The sequence below is a fragment of the Podarcis pityusensis genome, assembly GCF_964106645.2.
Source record: "Podarcis pityusensis genome assembly, chromosome: 8".
NCBI lineage: Eukaryota > Metazoa > Chordata > Lepidosauria > Squamata > Lacertidae > Podarcis > Podarcis pityusensis.
This window is the reverse complement of record NC_138033.1, coordinates 58668182-58691195: the sequence shown is the minus strand read 5'-3', so window position 1 is coordinate 58691195 and position 23014 is coordinate 58668182. Positions and strand designations below refer to the sequence as shown.

The 23014-nt window shown below is 45.6% G+C and overlaps 2 protein-coding genes across 3 annotated transcripts in view; both read left to right on the top strand.

Annotated features, from left to right (window-relative positions):
* Positions 1–6510, top strand: part of GPT2 (glutamic--pyruvic transaminase 2) — a 30064-nt gene extending 23554 nt beyond the window's left edge. Inside the window, exons 5-11 of the mRNA XM_081015533.1 lie at positions 1340–1583; positions 2028–2107; positions 2192–2328; positions 3877–4051; positions 4425–4580; positions 5178–5290; positions 5416–6510. Coding sequence (XP_080871659.1) covers positions 1340–1583; positions 2028–2107; positions 2192–2328; positions 3877–4051; positions 4425–4580; positions 5178–5290; positions 5416–5506 — 996 coding nt within the window. The 3' untranslated portion in view covers positions 5507–6510. The remainder of the gene's footprint in view (positions 1–1339; positions 1584–2027; positions 2108–2191; positions 2329–3876; positions 4052–4424; positions 4581–5177; positions 5291–5415) is intronic.
* Positions 6511–9046: 2536 nt separating this feature from the next.
* LOC308482867 (borealin-2-like) lies at positions 9047–20324 on the top strand. Of its 2 annotated transcripts, none has more exons than XM_081016349.1 (10): positions 9047–9258; positions 10075–10203; positions 12834–12886; positions 14063–14120; positions 15838–15914; positions 16844–16911; positions 18268–18369; positions 18886–19015; positions 19459–19545; positions 20163–20324. In XM_081016349.1, the coding sequence occupies exons 1-10, from the start codon at positions 9123–9125 to the stop codon at positions 20202–20204; spliced, it is 882 nt and encodes a 293-aa protein (XP_080872475.1). In that variant the 5' UTR covers positions 9047–9122; the 3' UTR covers positions 20205–20324. The 2 variants fall into 2 exon arrangements, with proteins under 2 accessions (XP_080872475.1, XP_080872474.1); XM_081016348.1 differs by having other exon boundaries at positions 14060–14120.
* Positions 20325–23014: the final 2690 nt, after the last annotated feature.

Genomic DNA, 23014 nt, shown 5'->3' with positions numbered 1-23014 from the left:
GCTTGCAAGGTTTCTCTCCCTGAAAAACAAGATCAAGGCCCTGTTTGTGTGTCAGTGGCCTGGCTTGATCTAACAACCAAAACGAGAACCGTTGGGGGGGAAACTGATTTTGTTCAGCACATTGAGGGGGAAATTCCTTTATTCTGTAAACTAATGCTCTTCAACCTTGGGTCCCCTATCATTCCTGACCATTGCCTAAACTCTCTGCAGATGGTGTGAGTTGTATAGGGACCCATGGTTAAAGGACATAACGCATAGTTAAACATGCTGCAAGATCTCCTCCCCCAGACCTCGCCCCCTTCCCTCCCACTAACATTGGCAACCCAAGTGGGTGAAATAATGCCAGTGCAATATTTGTTGACCTTCAGCAGGAAACCCACCTCGGCTTCAGTATCTATAGGGTGGCGTAGGTTTGCTGCAAATGGGGAGTCTGTCAATATGTAACTTTGAAATCCTACACCTCACTCCCCCATCCTGCTTATACATTCAGGCACTTTGGCTGCCTTGCAAAAAAAAACCTTAATGAAAATGCCATCGCCTGGCACAGTTTGGTATTGCAGCACTGTTGGGCCCGCAGTTTTATTGATTCACCCAGTGTTCTTGGCCTCTGGGTTGGCAGTGGATCGAGGTGGACTACTGGCTGCTTATGTAAAGCTTTGCCAGAAACGGCACACATCTCTGTACTTGGCCGCACTTGCTCCTTTTCTTCTTGGAGAAGCAGGAATCGCTTCTTTAGATTCATTATCCCTAAAAGCCAGCAATTAATCAAATTCAGCTGGAGCTCAGTGGTGGATCATTATTTTGGAGGGTTTGCATGGCCTGTGCCCATCCAAGCCAGCAAGAGAGTTCAAAGCCAAGCAAAAACACCCCCAGGAGAGGGCAAAGGAGGGTCAGTAAGGGGGTGTGGCTTGGGGAGTGTTCCGAGGGGCAGATAGTATTTGGCCCCTGGGGCTGAGGTTCCCCCATCTCTGCTCTGTGTTCCAAATATAAAAAGAACCTGGTTGGATCAGACCAAAGTTCCACCTGTAACTTAGTGGGGGAGCATGTGCTTTGTAAGCAGAAGATCCCTGGTTCATTTACCAGGTGGGGCTGGGACAAACCCCTGTCTTAAATCCTGGAGGGCTGCTGAAAATCAGTGTAGACAATGCCTAACTAGATGAACCACAGGGCTTATTATACTGCCCTTCCCCAAACATGCTTGGTTTTTCAAACACCCTCAAGAAGAAATTTAAGCACTTTTTAGAAAAGCCTGCAAAATATTGTTGTAATGTTGATGCTTATTTGTTTAGGGGAGAAATGAAACACAAACTTGTTAAATAACCTTTCCCTCCCCCTCCAGACTATTCTAAAGATCCTTGTCTCAGGGGGCGGAAGATCCCGAACTGGAGTGATGATCCCAATCCCCCAGTATCCCTTGTATTCAGCTGCTATATCGGAATTGGATGCCATTCAGATCAACTATTACCTTGACGAAGAGAACTGTTGGGCCCTAGACGTCAATGAACTACGCCGGTCCTTGAATGAAGCCAAAACATACTGCAATCCAAAGGTCCTCTGCATCATCAACCCTGGAAATCCCACAGGTTTGCAGAACTCCTCTTTGTCTTCATGCTGTAATTTTCCTTCTCTAATGACTTTTCACCCACCTGCTCATCAAGTGACATCAGTGGTGATGTTAGGCGATGGGCAGGAGGACAGCTTTTCATCCTGCCTTGGCTGCATGCCAAGGCAGCAGAATTAAATCCTTGCTCGTGAGTGGGGGTTAAGACCCTTTGCAAAAGTCCCTTTGAAGCAGCTGTGTGCTTCTCTTTTAATGGAGAGGAGGGGGGAGAAGCAAGGAGTCTCTCCTCCCCCATCACTTACTTAGAGAAGCATGGGGCTGCTTCAGTGAGCATTTTTGCAAAGGGCTTTAAAACAGAACACACACACACTTAATTTTTGTTCTGGGATTGAAAGATTACAGATTTATTGCTTACAGATTTTTATGAATCAGAGCTCTCTGTTTTCTCCCCCACCTCCTAATTTAGGTCAGGTTCAAAACAGAAAATGCATTGAAGATGTGATCCACTTTGCCTGGGAAGAGAAGTTGTTCCTTCTAGCTGATGAGGTAATAAAAGCATTAAATTGCAGGCCGCATCTTTTACTTTGTTCATAAACAAAGAATACATGTGCCTTTTTCTGCTGGCTACAGGTTTATCAAGATAATGTCTACTCGGAGAGCTGTCAGTTTCACTCCTTCAAAAAGATCCTTTATGAGATGGGACCAGATTACTGTAACAATGTGGAGCTTGCTTCTTTTCATTCGACCTCTAAAGGATACATGGGCGAGTAAGTTTTCGTAGTGCCTCCTTGTTTTTCTTGACTGTGTCCTGGTTCTCGTATCTCAATAAGCTGGAGCTTCGTTTCTCTAGTCCACCCAACCATGCTGACTCCCAGAGAGGAGTTTCTACCAGCTATGCTCCCTGCTGGGCTATTGAGGTCAGTGCAGGATGGTGTCTTGCCAAATCAACTTCGCCCTCTTCTCATGACACTAGAATTTGGGGGTATTCAATGAAGCCGAATGTTCGAAGATTCAGGGCAGACAGAAGAAAGTACTCCTTCACGCAGCATCTTAGATGTTTCTCCCCACAAGAAGTAGTGATGGCCACCAACTGGCTGTGGTGACTATGTTCATCCTCCACTGTTGAAGCCCTTGAATGCCAGTTGCTAGGAATCACAAGCAGGTGGCATGTGCTTCCTGGCACCCTTTCAGACTACAGTTCCCAGGATTCTTTGGGGCAGCTGTGTGTGTTAAATGTATGGCGGTCTGCAGCTATGCACCTACATAGGCCTAGGACCCTCGTACCTACGGGACTGCCTCTCCTGGTATGTCCCACAGAGGACCTTATGGTCTTCAAACAAAAACATCTTGGAGGTCCAGGGCCACAGAGAGGTTAGGCTGGCCTCAACCAGAGCCAGGGCTTTTTTGGCTGTGCCTCCGATCTGGTGGAACGCTCTGTCACAAGAGACTAGGGCCCTGCAGGACTGCAGGACAACTTTCTGCAGGGCCTGCAAGACACAGCTCTTCCACCAGGCCTTTGGTCAAGGCGCAGCCTGACCCCCTCCTTTGGTAATCTTCACAGAACTCTAGCCCAATGGTTGCCATTAATCTGATTTGAATTGGTTTTATAATGAAATGATTTTAGAATGTTGTATCATTTTAATGTTGTTAGCCGCTCTGAGCCCGGCTTCGGCTGGGGAGGGCGGGATATAAATAAAATTTTATTATTATTATTTATTATTACATGTAAGGGACTTCACCCCCACCATCCCTCTTTATTCTGTTTACCCTTTCCCCTCTTTACTTTTCCAAAAAGTAAATTGTGTTTTTATTTTTAAAAGGCTTGTCCATTTTACTGAGCTACAGAGAGAATTCATAACATCTTTGGCTGTACAGACGCCACTCCAGCTGCTTCATGACTGCCCAGTAAAGATGCTAATGACCTCCACATACCAATTGACATCTGCTGTACTCTCCAGATGTTGCTGGGTTTCAGCTCCCAGCATCCCTAGCCCATCAGCTGGGGCTGCTGGGAGCTGGAGTCCAACAGGGCAATGCATTGGGACACCCCCCCCCCTTTGGCTTGAGATTTGTCCCTCTTGTGTTCTAAAATTCAACGCTTCCTTGAGGTTTTATACTAGTGGACTGATTTTATTTTAAGATTTTTCTACCCTGCCTTTCAATCAAATAATGTTCAAGGTGTTGAGAAGCAACAGGTGGCATGTAATACATGCAATGCTATCATCATCCTGAGAGTTTCAGAATGTGTTGTTTTTTCTCCTTTCCTATTTTTCTATTCGCTACCCCCACCCTCCTGGCTATCCCATTTTTCTCAGGTGTGGCTACAGAGGCGGCTACATGGAGGTGATTAACTTGCACCCAGATATTAAAGGGCAACTTGTGAAGCTTCTGTCAGTCCGTCTTTGTCCGCCGGTCTCAGGTCAAGCAGCCATGGATATTGTCGTGAATCCTCCTGTACCTGGGGAGGAATCATATGCACAGTTCATCAAGGTGTGTGTGTCTACATCTACCTTGTGCAGTAATAACAAGAGAATCAGAATGACAAGTATCAGAGGGAAGCTAAAGTGATACCTGCATCTCCTGAATCCACACGCAGATTCTTATATTCAGTGCTGGGATACACAACACTTCACCAAAGCTCCCTTTGCACACATCTGTTAAACTAAGGTGGTTTGGTTGCTCGGCAGGGTGGGGTGGGAGGGGGATGACAGAAGGCCTAGGAAGTTTAGAAAGTGGAGGGCTCTGCTCAGAAGTTTTGAGAAGCTAAGGAAGAGAGGAACTGCAGGGCAACGCAAGCCATTTCTGTGATACATAGTTCCTTTGCCTTTGGTGTGACGTTGCTGTGTGTTTCCCCTCAAATCAGGAAAAAGAGTCTGTCTTGAACAACCTCGCCAAAAAAGCCAAACTGACAGAAGACATGTTCAATCAAGTACCGGGGATCCACTGCAACCCTCTTCAGGGGGCTATGTATGCTTTCCCACGAATCTTCATCCCTTCCAAGGCCATCGAGGCAGCAAAGGTGAGACTTCTCCCCAACCACTGCTATTACTTTTGCTGCAGCTGTACAATTGTTGCCATTCCAGTTTTGGAGGAGCCATTCTCCAGGCCAGGGGAGCTTTGATGCTTTTCTGGAGCTGCTGTACTGGTTTGGGGAGACATCAGTACTTTTTTTACAGGAGCTAAATTGAATTTTCCTGAAGCTCCATTACTCAACAGGGGTGGCGTGTCCTGGATTTGCAGGATCTCATCTTGGGCCATCTGTAGCACACTAGTATGATTATATTCCTACCCTTTGATATTGGTCCTTTGACAATCAATAATAATGTTTATGGAAACATTGTGGTGAACACACCACCCGTCTGGTTCATGTCTGTCAAACAGCTGTTAAAGAAACACAGGGACAAGTTGACAGTCCCTGGTGTGACCAACTTTAGCTTTGCCAGATAGATGAACAGATAAAAGTATTTGGAAGCATCCTTTTTTATAATGAAAGGAACGTAACTGCTCAATAGACTAGGTGGCTGCTAAGGTTTCTTGTAGCTCTATGATTCCATGAAAATGGGACTTGCTATTCACTCTCTAGTTTCTAATTATTACATCGTTTTTATTTCTGCAGGTTCATAAAATGGCTCCTGACATGTTCTACTGTATGAAACTTCTGGAGGAAACGGGGATCTGTGTTGTTCCTGGAAGTGGCTTTGGCCAAAGAGAAGGCACTTACCACTTTAGGTACAGGGTTGACAAAGCATGCTGCAGTGTTAGCAGCTGAGCTAAATTTTCTTTCTTTTTGATGACATGGTCTCCATGCTTCTAAAAGTCATTTTATAATACTTTTTTCCCTCCTGTTTCCCCAGGATGACCATTCTCCCTCCAGTAGAGAAGCTAAAGATCTTGCTGGAGAAAGTGAAAGACTTCCACATAAAGTTTCTCAAAGAGTACTCTTAAGCAAAATTAAGACTCTCTTCTGCTCTCGCTCTCTCTTTCCAGAGTAAATCTGGGAAATCCAAACAAAGCTGTGAGGGGAAAATGTTCTTTGTCTTCTTTTAATCAATCAAATCCACACTAGAACGGCTAGAGCCCAGCTATGAAATTTGTGTACCTCCAGCCTGAGTGTGTACTGTTGCTTTAATTTCATGGAAAGAAATGGAAATAAGGGCAAGAATTGGGGGGCAGGGGAAAGAGTGCCTTGACTCAATTTTTATTTCTTAGCTTGTGTGGCTGGCTGGTCTGATGAAAAAAAAAGATAGTAATAGTTCCAATAATTCTCATCGAGAATTTCCCTATTTCGAAACAGCAACCCTACAAAATTTACCTTTGGTCTTAAATATGAAAGCAAAATTTAACTAAGCTGGCAATTGAGTGTCAATAAACACCCTGCTATAGAATTAAAAAAAAATCCCTTACTTTGTGTATTTTAACAAGGCATCCCCTTCTATCTTCCATATTTTAAAAGCTGCATGCTTCCAGTAAATTGGGTATAATATGGTTCGTGTAAACTGTTGTGCGGTTCTCCTTGGCCTAAGCAAGGCTGCAACAGATACATTTTGTGGTGGATGTCCTGTTCAGACTCAACATTTGAGCACTATGCCATGCTGTGGGCATTAGGTATGTCATTCTTTTCTGTTTCAGGATTTAAGAAATGCCCCAAATTTATTCTCTGAGAACCTAGTGAACCCAGACTAGACTGCCCCAGCATGTGAACTGATGCCAGTTATGGTCTTTGCATGGAAAAGAATCACAAGTATGAGCTAAATAAATAAAATTGAGAGCCTATAAGAGGGAGGCGTGGAACTGCTATAATCAGGACACAGAACTATCCTCCTTTCATTTGGCTAGGTGCTGCTTTAGAATGTAGATATTGAGTAAATTAGCTAAGCAAAGGAGACGCTTCTTAGCTATAAATTGGAATGCACCTCAGCACGGTAGCAAATAAATACAAGATGCCGATACCAGAGGGAGCATTTTCCTATGTGCGAAATGATCTGCCAATTTTGTTCAACAACATACTCTGCAAAAAAGAAGCATATTTTGATCACTGACCGATAATAATAAGGTCCAACGTTGAAGGAATGTGGAAATGTCACAGTGAGAAAGGGTCCAATCTGAGATTGCAAGAATGCCAGTAGGCTATTTAGCATGGCTATCCAGAGTGGAGTGGACTGCCTGACTGCTACTATCGCCCAGGTTCATGACACTTTGCTCTCCTACAGTAGATCTAAGAGTCTCCCGTGTTGGTCCAACTGGGCTTCATTTTACGATACAGTGTGAAAGTACCATTTCCTCCCCCATTAATCCATCTCAGTCTTGTACATAAATAGGGGTGCCAATTTCAATATTGGGGGAGCAGGTAAGCCCTGCCACACATAATCACACGATGCAGCGCATGCACATCGTTTGAATGGCAATGCCTAGCAACTTGTGGGGTGAGCTGGCCCCCTCAAATATTTTATTGTGGGGGAGCAAAGGCCCCTTGGCCCCTAGGAGTTGGCTCCTGTGTACATAAACCTGGCTTAACTTTATTGGGGACTGCTGCTGTTGCTGACCCAAGTTTCCAGAATGGCCCAAGTGAACAAAGCAATTACGACTGCAGATTACCCTGCGTACTTGACTATATTGCTGAGTTGAATTCCAGAGGGGCAAACAATTGTGTCTTATGGCTGGCATTAATTCTAAATGGACACATTGCCATCCCAGAGCAGCAGAAACGTACTTTCTGCATTTTTGTCCCCTTAAACCTACCATTTTACTGAGAAGGATGGGGATATCGGAATGCTGAATGAACAGAACACTCAGCTTGCTGGCGCAACTGCTTGGCACGGTTTCCTAAGCATTGATTATGTGAACTACTGAAAACTAGCATGTTTCACTCTTGGAACACTGCAGTTTAAACAAAAAAAGGAATTGCACTTTCCCTCCCTGAAATCTGGCTTTGGGCTCACTGCTTGGGAAGGGCCGTCATTGAACATACAGTGCAAGAGAATTCTGTGCGCTACTCGTGATTACTATATATTTTTATATACTTTTGTAAGTTTTATTCCCCCATTGGGTTTGGGAAGGGTGGGAGGGAAGGGTAGTATTTGTAGTCTTAACAAGCCAGTGGGTTTTCTATTTACCTTGTGTTTACACCCAGTGTTCCTGAAAACGATGCAAGGTTTACATGTTTCTAAAGAACTCTTTTTGCAGGGATGTTTTAAAGGGTTTGCTTTTTCCTCCCACACCTGTTGCTTCCTGCCTTTATAAAAATGGGAGCAGGAATCCTTAGAGGTTTAGTTATTAAATCAAGGATGCTGACCTACCTTCCTTTGTGTTTTCTAAACACTGTTACGGTGCCTTTTGATTTCTGGTACGCCGAGGGAGAATGAATGGGTTTGTTGTTGTTTTTTCCTGCATCTTTTGAGAAATGGTACGATCCTTCCACAGTTGATTTGACACATTTGTAAGTACTGTGATGAGCTGCTAAAATTGAACTTGGTTGTCCTGGAGGCAAGGCGGTCATCCTTGGAATCTATTCCAGAGTGGACCTCAGTGGATGCAATTCCCAAATAAACGGTTTAAAGATTGCAGGTGGAGAATGTTACTACACTGAGTTTTTGTTCTCTCTTTTTAAAAAATGTACGCCCTTAATGAGTAAGGCAATATCTAAACATTGTGATGCATGCTCGTAGGTTCACATTTCCTACAGGTGCTCCTCATGCTGTTCTTGGGATGACTTTTTAAACGTACCTACAACTTCGAAAAATTAAATAAAATAATGGTTGGAAACTGTGTTGTCATGGTGCTTTCTATATTTTAATGAGTTTTCTAGAAGCCTTCTTTCTCACATCTGACACTTAGGAACATAAGAAGCTGGCATATATAGAGTTAGAGAGTTGGTCTGATGCAGCAAGGCTCTTATATAGGAGGTTAAAATCTGCCACAGGTGTTTTTTTTTTAAAGCAACACAGCCCACTAGGATGCAAGGGAGAAAACGAGCAAAAATGGCCACCTAGATTTCCAAGCACCTTTCTGTCTCGGTCATTAGGCCAACAAAACTCTTGTAAAAAAATTAGACACTGACAAAACTACCCCAGGGTTGTGACCCTAAGCAGAGTTATTCTTGAGTAAACCCAACTGAATACAGCCATTTGTTCACATGCAACAATATCTACTCACTCCATGCCTTTTAACAACTGAAATTCAGCAGGTGAAATCTATCACTGCACCACCATGCTGAGATATATAGGAAAAAGACATTAATGGAGGAAAACTAATCCAGGAATTGAGGCTCCCACTTTTTTTAAGCCAAGTCTGTTGTGAAAACACCCCTTCTTTCAATAAACTGGGAGAGCTAAATGCACCCACAAAGGAACAGCTCCATGCAGCTGATTCCTCCATCCCCAGGGCTAGTTTTGGCTTCTTCAGGGAAAGAGCGTGCCTTGCACCTGCAATCAGCGCCCCCCCCCTTCTCCAGGGTCCTAAGTGGGCGTGTCCACAGCCAGGGCGGGGAACTGCAATAAAGCCACACAGAGAGAGATGCTTCCTCCTTTCTGAGCTTTTCCGATTTGTGAGCTGGGAGCGAGACATGGCGCTAAGGAAACACCTGAACGAGGCGAAGAAGCGCAGCGCGGACTCCGGCGTGGAGTCGGATCGGAGCCTCTTGAGCAAGGAGCAGAGGGACCAGCGCATCAGTCTCTTTCTGCGGGATTTCCAGCACCAGGGTGAGGCCTCGGGATGGGGCGGGCAAAACGGGTGGGCTGAGTGAGCAAATGTGAACCAGTCTGGCGTAGCGGTAAGAGCCGCCTTTCTCAACCTTGGGCTACAACTCCCATCATCCCTAGCTAGCAGGGCCAGTGGTCAGGGGTGATGGGAGTTGTAGTCCAACAACATCTGGGGACCTAAGGTTGAGAAAGGGTGCTGGGGCAGGACCTGGGAAACACCAGGGTTCAAAGCCCTGCTCAATCACTGCCTTTCAACCTAACCTACCTTGCAGGGATGTTTGGGGATTAAGTGAGGAGGAGAACCATGTATAAGCCACCTTGAGGTCCATGTGGTGCATAAATAAATGAATCTTGGAGAAGTGGAGTGAAAAGCAAGGAGTGGGGCTTAGAAGAATAGAATCATAGAACTGTAGACTTGAAAGGGACCTCCAAGGGTCATCTAGTCCAAACCCCTGCAATGCATGAGTCTCAAGGCTCAGTCCCCCATCCATTCCATTCTGGACCTTGCTTAGCTTTGCAAATGTGCTAGCACTTTTGTCTCCCAAAGGACAGAAATGCCTCAGTTCTAGCTGCTTCACTTGATTATTGATTTCAGGGTCTTGCAGTGCTGTGTTTCTGCCAAGGGCCATATTGTCCAGTGGTTAGAGCATCTTTGTTGCTGCAGAATGTCCCTGGTCGGCATATGGAGGTAGACCTGGGGGAGAGAACACAGCCTGGAGAGCTGCTGCCAGTCAGTGTAGACAATACTGAGGTAGATAGACGAATGGACTGATTCAGCATAAGGCATCTTCCTCCATCTTTCTCCCTTTCTCCAAGCAAAGGAAAACCTGCGAGATTTGAAGAAAGAGCTGGCTTCACTTCTGCAGACAGCTGAGAAGGCATTCCAGGTGGAGCTGTTGGCCATGCCGGTGGTCATGAGAAAAATGAGGAGGGAGGACTTGATTGGTGAGGCTGCTATCCCAACCCCACTTACCTGCTGGGAGTAAGACTTGTTGAATTCAGACAGATATACTTCTGAGTAGACGTGGTTAGAATTGTGTTGAGTGAATTATCATGTAGGTAGGTGCTTGTGACTTTGCTCAGCCACTTTCTCAATGGGGCTTGCTCCCAACTAAGTCCCCATCTGTACTATACAGTTAAAGCAGTATCACACCACTTTAGATAGTCAGGGCTTCCTCTAAAGAACTCTGGGAACTGTGGTTGGCTTAGGCTGCTCAGAGTGGGTAAAAGGTAAAGGTACCCCTGCCCGTACGGGCCTGTCGTGTCCGACTCTAGGGTTGTGCACTCATCTCACTTAAGAGGCCGGGAGCCAGCACTGTCCGGAGACACTTCCGGGTCACATGGCCAGCGTGACGAAGCTGCTCTGGTGAGCCAGCACCAGCGCAGCACACGGAAACGCCGTTTACCTTCCCGCTATAAAGTGGCACCTATTTATCTACTTGCACTTAGGGGTGCTTTCGAACTGCTAGGTGGGAAGGAGCTGGGACCGAAGGACGGGAGCTCACCCCGCCGCGGGGATTCGAACCGCCGACCATGCGATCGGCAAGTCCTAGGCACTGAGGTTTTACCCACAGCGCCACCCATGTCCCTCAGAGTGGGTAGGAGATGCCTATTTCCCTACAATTCCCAGAGTTCCCTTGGAAGAAGGATGGACTGTTAAACCACTCTAAAATAGTAAAGGTAAAGGGACCCCTGACCATTAGGTCCAGTCGTGGCCGACTCTGGGGTTGCGGCGCTCATCTTGCTTTATTGGCCAAGGGAGCCGGCATACAGCTTCCAGGTCATGTGGCCAGCATGACTAAACCGCTTCTGGTGAACCAGAGCAGCGCACGGAAACGCCGTTTACCTTCCCGCCGAAGCGGTACCTATTTATCTACTTGCACTTTGACGTACTTTCGAACTGCTAGGTTGGCAGGAGCAGGGACCAAGCAACGGGAGCTCACCCCATTGCAGGGATTCGAACCACCGACCTTCTGATCGGCAAGTCCTAGGCTCTGTGGTTTAACTACAATTACCAGAGTTCCCTTGGAAGAAGGATGGACTGTTAAACCACTCTAAAATAGGTAGCCGCTAATGTCAATTTTACCTTTGCACAGTAGGCTAGTTTCTGCAGACACTCACACCCCCATCTCTGCCCTCCACCCAGGCAAGCAGGAAGCACGATCAGAGTACAAGGAGGGTGCAAAGCAAGGGCAGTGAGGGCTGTGTGGCCTAGGGAGACTCCTGAGTGCCAGGGATAGAGACCTGGAAGCCTGCATTTGGCCCCATCATCTAATATATATTTTGAAAAGTGGTTTCTTGGTTTGTTTGTTGTGCATTCGGACACTCAACCAAATTTTGCATGATAGATCCTGAGATCAAGGAGCCCAGCTTCGGCTGGGGAGGGCGGGATAGAAATAAAATTTATTATTATTATTATTATTATTATTATTATTATTATTTATTATTATTAATGTTTGGATAAGATTGCTTGCCATTATGAATCGTGACTGAGCCTTTATAACCACACAGATATTAACTGCTGAATTCACAACTACACAGTTTTTTGGTTACTTAAGACTTCCTGTGCAAAGTCAGGTACAAGCCTGTTAATAAAACATAAGAAGAATGTGCTGGACCAGGCCAGTGGCCCATCGAGTCCAAAATCCTGTTCTCACAGTCAGGGCTGTCTTAAGCATATGCGGCGCCGGGGTGCAGAGATCCGCCCGGTCCGCCCCCCCCCCGATTGCCCAGTCCCAGGCACGCAGGAGGGCAGAGCCAGCCAGCCGCCTCAGAGTCTCACTGACTCAGTCGCCCCCGAACTCGTGGCACAGAGCCACCCGCAACAGAATAGCCCGTTGCGGCGCTCTGACTTCCCTGGACACAACTCTTGGGCCCCGGACTCTCTGCCTGGTGCCCCTGAGAGTGCCTATGGGTAAGCCAGCCCTGCTCACAGTGGCCAACCAAAAGCCTAAAGCCCAAAAGCAAGTCCCAGGTGCAATTGCATTCTTCCCCTGTGCAATTGCATTCTTCTCAACAGTGCTCCCCAGCAGCTATATACAGAGGCATAATGCCCCTGATACTGGAAGCAATATAAAGTCATTTTCTTGTACCTGCTGATGGCCCCTCTCCTCCATGAATTTGTCTGACTCCTTTGTAAAGCCAACTTAGTTGGTGGTCATCAACAAACACCATATCTTAACTATGTGCAGTTTTAATACCTTCCTTTCCCCCTTCCCACTTCTTAGTACTTTTTCATGCAGCGCATTGTTAAACTGGGGGACTCCCTCCCACAGGATGGCCACCAGCTTAGATTAGGCAGATTTGTACAACTTTTCGCTGATTCCATGGTCAGAAGCATTAATGCTTCCTTATACCAGTTGCTGGAAACTGCAGGAGGGAAGAGTGCTCTTGTGCTCGGGTCCTGCTTATGGGCATCTGGTTGGCTGCTGTGAGAACAGAACTAGATGGGCCATTGGCCTGATCCAGCAGGCTCTTATTGTGCTCATATTTTGCTCCAACCTTTATTTTATAAAGAATGTGTGGTTGTCTGCCAACTGTCTGCCTTGGTATAATTGCCTGTCTCCGCACCACAGATCTTAAGGAAGAAGAAGCTGCCGCTGCCACAATCATCGCCACTGCCATGGCAGTAAGTATGGCCTAGTAACACGGAAATGCTTTTTAAAAAAAAACAGTAATAGATCTTGAGCAATGCTGCTCTCAGGTTGGGGCAGATTGGGGCAACTGCCCCAAAGCCTACAGTAGTGCAAAGTATTGCACTGCCCCCACTCCTCCTCCTTTAGTCTACCCATTAATAAAAGGGATTCCTTTCTCAGAGCAAGGTATTCTGCGTGATATGAGCCAGGAGAATGCAGGTGCCAGATCTGTGTCACCTTACCAGAATGCCTTACTTCGTAGGTATAAGCCAGGCATGTCCAAAGTCCGTTTTGGGGGCCTAATACGGCCTACCAGTCATTTTAATCTGGCCCCTGTGGCAGTTTATTTCCTGGGGTGAAATTCTAAAAAAACCTGAACAAACTTCAATCCTAAAAAAACCCTCAACAACTTCAAACTTCAGCCCTAAAAAAAAAAGCTCAACAAGTTCAACCCCAAAAAAAAGGTCATGGTCCCTCACTTCATCAAATCTGGACCTCATTGAAAAAAGTTTGGACACCACTGGAAGCGGTGAGAAAGCAGTTTTAAATGGTGGGTGGGAGAGGCAGATTGGAGTAGAAGCCAGCCCTATTTGTCAAAGCTCTGGCAAGCTCTGGGTGGCCTCTGATATTTGTCCCAGGTCCTTTGGGGAATAAAACTGCTAGCACATTTGCAAAGCTAAGCAAGGTCCAGAATGGTTTCAAAGTGGATGGTGGGGGGGGGGGGAGCTGAGTGTTGATTTCTGCACTGCAGAGAGTTGAATTAGATGCCTCCCCCCCCCGGATCCCTTCCAACTCTACAGTTCTATGATTCTAAGTAGATCATTGATAGAACATCTGCTTTGCATGCAGAAGGTCCCAGATTCAATTCCTGGCATCTCTCAGTAGGGCTGGGAAATATCTCCTGCCTGGTATCTTTGAGAACTGCTGTCAGTCAGTGTAGACAATACTGAGATAAATGGACCATTGGTCTGTCTCAGTATAAGTCAACTTCCCATGGGATGATGACCCTGATCGAGAGGGAAGTTTTTTCATAGGTGATTTCCACATGCCCCAGTCACCTGCCTCTTCTGACATTCATCCATGTGTCCAACTCTTTGGATCCAGCAACCAAACCCACAACAGATTCTGGCCTGATAATACCACCTCTTTCTCCCTCCTGTCCACAGAAGGATTGCTGCGCAGCAGATATGCCAACTCCCAGACTAGTGAGGACCAACAGCAAACGAGGTAAGCTGACCTTCCAAGCTTAACAGTTCTTGGAGGGAGGGTTGCCCAGTTTCACGCAAGGGAGATCGCTGCTGCTGCTGCTGCTGCTTCTCAGTCCCTCTACAGCTGTGCCAAACCATGGTTTGGCTTAGTATATCCTCCAGATCAGGGCTTGTGGTTTATCTAACTACAGTAGTAGTAGCCAAGGTTTGTTTGGAGCAAAATAAACCCAAGAACCTGGATGTGGAGGATATGCTGAGCCAAACCGCAGCTTAGCTCGGATGGAGTAGCAGGGGAGAAACAAACTGGGTGCAATCTCCTCTCTGGGAACGTGCTAAACTATGGTTTGAGAATGTTCGTGCTTGGCCAAGGTTTGACTTGCTGTTCCATGCCAAGCAGGTCAATGTTCGATGGCAGTGATGCTGTCAGGGCTGGACTTTGGAGTAGACATCTGGGGCCCAAAATGCAGAAGAACTGGCTTACCAGTTGTTCGGGGGGGGGGTCATAAGAAGCCTGCTGGATCAGGCCCAACGGCCCATCTACTCCAGCCTCCTCTTCTCACAGTGGCAAACTAGATGCCTGTGGGAACAGACAAGAGCACACTTTCCCTCCTGTTGTTTCCAATAACTGGTATTCAGAAGCATTTACTGCCTCCTACCATGAAAGCAGACTATAGTCATCATGGCTAGTAGCCTTCATTGCTAGTAGCCCTCGATAGCCCCCTCCTCCATGAATTTGTCCAATCCTCTTTTAAAGCCATTCACGTTGCTTGACTTCTCTGCCTCCTGTGGGATTGAGTTCCTTAATTTAGCTATGCACTGCATGAATAAGTCCTTTCTTTTATCTTCCTCTGCGAATCTTCCAACATTCAGCTTAATAGGATGTCCACGACTTCTAGTGTGATGAAAGGAGACAATTTTTTTCCTTATCTGCTTTCTCCATGCCACTCATAATTCCATAAGCTTCTATCATACTATCTCTTTTACCTAAACTAATAAAAACCCCAGTGCTGCCATTTCCCCTCGCAGTCGGATCGCTCCACATCCTTTTTGAGGTGAGGCGACCAGAACAGTACATAGAATTTCAGATGTGGTCACACCATAGATTTCTGGAATGGCATTATGCTATGAGCATTTTATTTCCTTGGGCCCTTAGGAGTGTTCTTTCTTCCCCATGAGACAGAAGAAGAGGAAAGTTCATGAGTGTGCAAAACCTGATGCTGTTTGTGTTGGCAAACACTCCTGGGGGGAACGGTAAACCCCCAGTACCTCCGAGCATCTCCCAGTAGGCACGTCTCTGGAATGGCATGTCCCTTCACTCCAGAGTGCCCCTCTGTGACACTTCTCATATGAAAAGTGCACACAAGTCTTCTGGCATCACACAGCAAGAAGATAGAAACATCCGTAGATCTCAACTACATTTTATTCACAATATATACAGAGAATCCATAATCACGTCTGTGTTCTCCAAACTCTGGCAGAAACAGAAAGCATACAGCAAAAACGAAAGTATAGTCCAATAACACTCTCAGACGGAAGAGATAAGACAGTCTTCCGTTCCCACACTCTTCTCAGACATCTCATGTGATTTATACTAATCACACTAGCCAGCATCGGCTTACGTAAAATCCTAACAGTTTGATCCAAGCCAAAGTATCCTGCCATAGCTTTGGAGAGACTGATGTAAGATGCATGCATAACATGCCTATAATAACCCTTGACCAAATTGCCCCTTCTAGTTAAGGTCACGACAATTGTGGAATACAAGGGAGAGGAAGAAGGGAGTGGAGCCCCGGCCAGGAAACTGTCTCGAAAGGTAAGTGGGGGAAAGTATCCCATATGTGCTCATAGCAAATTCATTCTCTTAAGTGTGGATCCTTCTGTAGCCAAAACAGTACTATCCATGCACAAGAGGGAGACATTAGGTAGCTCTGAGGAACCTGGAGGTTTGTGGATGTACCAAAAAACCCAAAAAAACCTTAGATGGGGAAACGACCTGAAGATAGCTCAACGAGGACCGAGTACGCTAAATGCACATGCAATGCTGAGTGTCCTGGGAACAAAACTGAGGTTGGGAATGGAATGGAATATCCTGGGAAAGGGCTCCGCAGTCTAGAAACCTGCATGAGGGCACTCTCACTGTTTTGTTGCAGGTCCAATATGTAAGACAGGCTACCCTTTTTTGCTGATTCAAAGCTACCCTCTTTAGCAGTGTGGCCTGGAGAGTTCTTTGTCTCTGCAACCCTGGAAATGGAGTGATCCTGGTGAGGTTGAATATTCAGTGGCCCCCAAGATTGGCAAAGGGCCCATTCCCCCAAGGTTCTCTGTGCAGTCAGCATCAACAGAAGTCAGCGTGAGAATTTTGTGTGCATGGCAAGATCAGATCCCGACAGGTGCTGGGAGGGACAGGCTCTACCTGAAATCCCTTGCCCCCCTCAATTCTGATACTAGCACCAGGGCACAAAAGTGTATATGCTGATCTTGTGCAGCATTCTGTGCGTGAGGTAGTGCATGTGAGCTGGGAAATGCTTTGTGTGACACACAGGGGTTATTTGCTGGCGGGAGGAAACAGACATACAAGTCCCACATTATTCAACATCCCATTGCCTATAAATATGCAAAATTAGATTGCTGTTCCAAACAGTGGAGAATCGGGTGACTTTTAGGAATGCTAAACAACTTTGATTTTTCCTTGGACTACCTTTGTGGCCTAATGCCCTGTTTTGCTGCTTAACACCCTTGCAGGCATTTAAAACAAATTCTCTGGCTTCCTTGGCTTCTGCTGTAAAGGGAAAGCAAGGGACTCCGTCCAGGTAAGAGTAACCCTATATTCTTGCTACATTGTTTTTGGTTCTTCTTGTGAGGCAGCGAAGTGCGTTGGCTTTCAAAGGAGCAGCTCTGCCTATGGCACAAGAGACCCTACGCCTATGCCATGGGTAGGCAAACTAAGGCCCAGGGGCCAGATCCGGCCCAATCGCCTTCTGAATCCAGCCCGTGGATGGTCCGGGAATCAGCCTGTTTTTACATGAGTAGAATGTGTCCTTTTCTTTAAAATGCATCTCTGGGTTATTTGCGAGGCATAGGAATTCGTTCATTCCCCCCCCCTTCAAAATATAGTCTGGCCCACCACATGGTCTGAGGGACAGTGGACCGGCCCCCTGCTGAAAAAGTTTGCTGACTGCTGCGCCATATTTAACACCCAGTAAACTATGGTGGTGTCCAGCTAAAAACCAAGTTCTACATATTTCGATGGGGGAGGCTGCAAGCATGAAATCAATGGAGCTTTTAACTGGCTGGAAGCCGCTTCTGCTCCTTGTAAGTGATGGCTGTTGATGGCCAAATGCCTTATGTTTTAAAAAGAGGCTTCATGAAGCTGCTTATGAGAATAGTCTTAGAAAAAGCAGGTTGCTAGCCCTCATGGTTGTACTAGGAAGCTTTGAAGAAACCTCAGGCCTTGGGAACTAAATGTGGTTCTCCAGGCATCTCTGTCTGCTTGCATATTAGGTAGGTAGGACTTCTTGTCTCTGTTGCATTTCTGTGTTTTAAATCTGCTGGTAACTATTATGTGCTATTAGTTATTATTAGGGTGAGGAGCAGCTAATAAATAAGCAAATAAATAAATAATAATGATAATATCTGCTATTATTATTATTATTATCAGTTAGTTATTATGTGCTATTCTTATCTGCTAGTAGTTATGATCAGTGCTTTTTTTTCTAAAAAATGTTTAGGGGTACTCTTATTTTGATTCAAGATAATCACCATTTTATTGTTCAAATTGGGAAAAATAAATACAGTAAATGGACAAAAGTACAAAGATGTTTAGAGGTATGCATATTCCCAGAAAAAGCACTGGTTATTATATCTTTTAATTGGGTTTATCTTGATGTTTAAGAGAATTTTGCCCCCTAATCATTCTGTTTTTGCTTTAAAATGTGGCATTACTTTGTACTTTTGATGTTTTTATAATGTTATGAACTACCTGAGAGAAGCATGAAGTGATCTACGGACTACATGGGGAAGTCTCTGCAGCTGCAACAGCTCCGCTCCTTGTGATCATTCTGTCTGCCATTTGACCTCTCCTTATAGAGAATTCTCACAGGAGCAGGCATAGGAGGAACTGCTGCTGCAACCTTAAAATCCTGTAAATGCCCCCTGTGTCCCATCAGGTCTGCAAACGCCACGCCAAATGGGAGAACCATTGAGCGATCGACCTCGATGCGGGAGCGGCCGGTGTCTGCTGCCAAGTGCATCTCGTTGGGCTCTAAAAGGCAAGCCATACTGTTTATATTGTGGGATAATCAAGACTCATACAGCCAACCTACTTAAGTCCAATGAATGCATGAAGGGGTTAGTAATACAATCAAGTAAGCTGTCCTGCCAGGTTTAGCTATGCCCCCTTTTCCTCACCTTGGGAAGAACTAGGTAATAAAGCCTTCCAGTCTACCTGAGAAGCTCAGTGTGGGAAGAGGTTTGAGCTGGTACTTCCTTTCCTTTGTCCCAAATCTCCCAACATTCAGTTTCATTGGATATTGCTAAATTGTAATGTATTATGAGGAAGAAAAACTTATCTCTGTCCACTTTCAATACACTGTGTGCAATTCCATGCACCTCTATCATGGCTCGTCTGACCTTTTCCTTAAAACTAACCTCCTCAAACATCGCCAAATGTCTGGACCCTCTCCTTATAGGGATCTTGTGCCATCTCCTCGATCAGTTGTTTTGCCCTTTTCTGAACCGCCTTCCCTCTCCTCCACCCCCCTTCCCCACCCCTTTCTGGTGCCTAGATTTCCACAAAGGGGTTTCTCCAAAAGTGCATCTGCCTCGGAGAGAACGCAGGCGGTGACGCTCCGGAGTATGTCGATGCCCCACGAAAGCTCAGTTCCCTTTGTCAACATCCCTTTGTCTGATGGGAAGGTACTGTATCAGCCGAGGAGGGCTGTGAATCTTTGATTTGCAAATATAAATGCATCCAGGTTGAGACACACATCCAAACCCCTTTCATTGCTGCTTCCAGCTGTGGAGGCAGAGCATAGCCACCATGGCCAGGTAGCCACCAGCAGCCCTCTCTGCCACGAATTTGTCTAATCAACTTTTATAACCATCCAGTTTGGTGGCCATTGCTTCTTCCTGTGGGAGAGTGTTCCATAGTTCAGCTCTGTGCTGCATGAATAAGTCCTACGCCCTGACTCTTCCAACGTTCAGCTATATTGGATAACCACGAGTTCTAGTGTTAGGAAAGATGGAGAGGAACTTTTCTTTGCCCACTTTCTCTATGTGACACGAAGCAATAACATGCGTAATGGTGCACGCGCACGACCTATGTGGCTTGCAAACAACAACTTTCTGCTCTTGTTCAGACTCTCTGCTCGGCTGGCGATGACCTCCAGAACGTCAATGTGGAATTATTGAATGAGGACACCGTCCAGCATATCCACAGCCTTGTGGTAAGTGTGCAGAACAAATAAACCTTGGAAATGGCTCTGTCCCTGCAGGGGGGCTGGCAGGGTTCGTCATAACATCGTTGTCAGCTGTGCCAATCTGCACTGTTCCTTCTTATGTCTGAAAAATCCATGCAAGTAGTTCTCAGAAATACAGTGGTGCCCCGCAAGACGAATGCCTCGCAAGACGGAAAACCCGCTAGACGAAAGGGTTTTCCGTTTTTGAGTTGCTTCGCAGGACGAATTTCTCTATGGGCTTGCTTCGCAAGATGAAAATGTCTTGCGAGTCTTGAGATTTTTTTTTCGCTCCCCCCCCCCCTTTATCTAAGCCGCTAAGCCTTTAATAGCCTTTTAGCAGCTAATCCGCTAAGCCGATAAGCCTTTAATAGCCGCTAAACCGCTAATAGCGCTAATCCGTTAAGCCGCTAATAGGGTTGCTTCGCAAGGCGAAAAAACCGCTAGACGAAGACACTTGTGGAACGGATTAATTTCGTCTTGCGAGGCACCACTGTACTTCTGTGTAAGGCATTCCTTGCATAGAATCTGGAGTTTTGGTGGTTCAGAGGGATGTTTGGAGAGCTCCATCAATTGCCCATCCTTTTTTTCTTTCCCCCCTTTCTTAGAACCAGTTGACAGTCCTTTGCGGAAAAGCAACCGTTAAGTGAAGTTGATGGACTCCATAAACAACCTTTTTTTCATTCTTGGATCTGAATATCCTTGGTTCCTTATGTTTAAATAGACAGGCTTTTTTTTAAAAGTACTATTAAACTTGTTATTTCTCTATGGAGGCTTGCTGGCATTTTTTCAGGGTGAATGGTGCTTGCTCTAAAAGAGTGCCATACACGGGCTATATGTTTGTTGTGCCCCATAGTTCAGATATAAGGAAGAAGAGGAGGAGGAGTTTGGATTTGATATCCCGCTTTATCACTACCCTAAGGAGTCTCAAAGCGGCTAACATTGTCCTTTCCCTTCCTCCCCCACAACAAACACTCTGTGAGGTGAGTGGGGCTGAGAGACTTCAGAGAAGTGTGACTGGCCCAAGGTCACCCAGCAGCTGCATGTGGAGGAGCGGGGAAGCGAACCCGGTTCACCAGATTACAACTCCACCGCTCTTAACCACTACACCACACTGGCTCTCTTGCTGCATCCATCATCTACTGGAGTGCCCTGATCCAAAGCATATTTAAGCCCAGATGTCACCAGACCAAGTTGGAGGATGTGGTGGTAGGGTACTTTCCTGTGGTCTGGTTCTACATTGTTTCAGAAATATATGACTAGCGCTTAATTGGAGACCTGGATCCTATATGGAAGCCAGTGGAGCTTCCTTCTAAAGTGTATTGTCTCCTCATCTGCTTAAAGTTCTACTTCAGTGAGGGATGGGGACCCCTTTGTGGTCCTCCAGAGACAGTTGGGACTCCCAACTCCCATCAGAGCCAGCCAGCAGAGCACCATGTAAAGCTGTCAACAGCTAGAGGTACAACCTTTTGTCTGTCCCGAATCTTCCACCATTCAGCTTCATTGACGGTCACTGAATTCCAGTGTAAAGAGATGGAGACAAAAGCTTCCCTCTATCCACTTTCTCCACACATTGCATGATCTTGCATGGCTCTATTGTGTCGCCTTTAACACCAACCTTACGACATCCAGTGTTGTAGTTTGTTTTTGCACCTGGACCAGTGATCTAACTCGCAGCAAGCTCCTAGCTAACAGCAGATGCCGTGTTGCTCCCTGCATTAAGTTAAGGCTGTCTAAAAACAGTCTGGCTGAACTAAAATGGCTGGAGAAATATTCCAGCAGTGTAGCCTGGATGGTTTCCAAGAACCTAATGGAAGTTTTGCAGCAGGGATATTTCCATGTTAAGTCCTGCTTTTAGAATAGGATTTTACTGCTTGTAGTCCTAGGTCTCTTGCAACTAAGTCAGTGCTGTGGCTGTCTTACAATTGAAACCATGGGTGGCTTGCCAGTTGTTGGACTGCAACTGCTGACCACTGACTAGTAGTTAGGTTCAGCTTCTGGAGGACCACTCATCCCCATTGTAAGAGCTATCATCAGGGAGCAAAGCAATAAACACAGGGTTTGCAGGCCCTAATCTAGAGAGCAAGGTATGTTTTAACTTGAAAGTTAGTGGGTCAGAAGTGGCTAAACAAACAGTCATGTTAAACTCCATTGGAAACTAATATACTTTAAATTGTCGCTAGTATTTGACTAATGGTTTTTTTTGGGGGGGGGGAAGCGAGATCAGGCAAGTCCTAGCTCAAGGGGTGCTTGCTAGTTGGGAAAACCTTTCCTAAAGCTTCAGCAGTGTTGACCTTAGTTGAATTTTTTTCTCCAATGCTCCCTTGGAGTTTGACTCAAAGCCTGGTAGAATCATACTTAGGCTAACCTAGTATCTGTTGAACTAATATTGTGACTACTGCACCTAAAAATGGGTCAATCATTTTCCTCGGATTGAAGATGTTGTAGTTAAATACTCAGCAAAATAAAATGTGCAAACATCCTTTGGTCTTCTTTTTTGCTGGACTGCCAGATATGTAAAAAGTTGTAGGAATCACAAAAGACATTGGCAACTGTTGGTATCTTCAATTACACCTTTAGCTGTGTAACTATGCCATTTTGTGTTTTCCCTAATTGTAGGACTAATAATTTATCAGAAGGCCCTCAAAGCAAGTCATCTGGCCATCTGCCTTAAGGGAGATGTTAACTTATGTTAGATGTACTTCCTAAAACACCAGTACCAAAATGTTACTTCTGCAATTATGACTAACCTTGAACAGTGGTTCATGATCACAAAGACACGAGAGTAATGCATGTCTCATGACCTCTGTACTGTTGGAAGGGCTGTTTCCACACTGCAGGTAAATAGACAATTAGGATAATTAAGACGCATTCTAAGCTTTCAAAGAAAACTTGTTGGTTTGGTGCACTGCTAAATTGCTTAATGGCAGCTAAAATGAGCAAAGGAAAGGGGCTGAAGGAACCTCCTTAGGGGGGCTCAAAATGACCTATACCATGGATTGTAGGGTTTTCTATTGATCAGGTAAAACAGTATGTGGCTAGGTAATCATGAAGCAGTTTTGTAGGTACTATTCCAACTTCCTGCAGTTGTGCTGAGGTTTGCAATGTTCTACTGCAAAATGTTGCATTGCTTTTCTTAAGTTCCCTTTGATAAAATTTCTACTTACAAATTTATTTCTGTGTTATAGGAGTGTGCACAGACCACAGGATTTGCCTTGTAACCGTTTGTTAACCATTTCCTTAACTGTTTCTGAGTTGCTCTCTGCTTGAGGTTTCAAGCTATTCAGGATGGTCCACTGTCTGTTTCATCAGGGGTTTTAAAACTCAGGGGCACTGGCCAACAAAGCATTGAGCCCAGGAGCCATACAACTGCCCACCCACCCATTCTGAGCCTTCAGTTTAAGAGGTTAATACTGGAAATAAAAAATCTATTTCAAGAGTAATTGTAGGTGTGAATTTA

Excerpts from the sequence above, each read along its gene's own strand:
- LOC308482867 (XM_081016348.1), top strand. The coding sequence starts at position 9,123 with ATGGCGCTAAGGAAACACCTGAACGAGGCGAAGAAGCGCAGCGCGGAC. Across the intron at positions 9,259-10,074 it reads GCGGGATTTCCAGCACCAGG|CAAAGGAAAACCTGCGAGAT; the intron begins GTGAGGCCTCGG and ends CCTTTCTCCAAG. Across the intron at positions 12,887-14,059 it reads TCATCGCCACTGCCATGGCA|AAGGATTGCTGCGCAGCAGA; the intron begins GTAAGTATGGCC and ends TCCTGTCCACAG.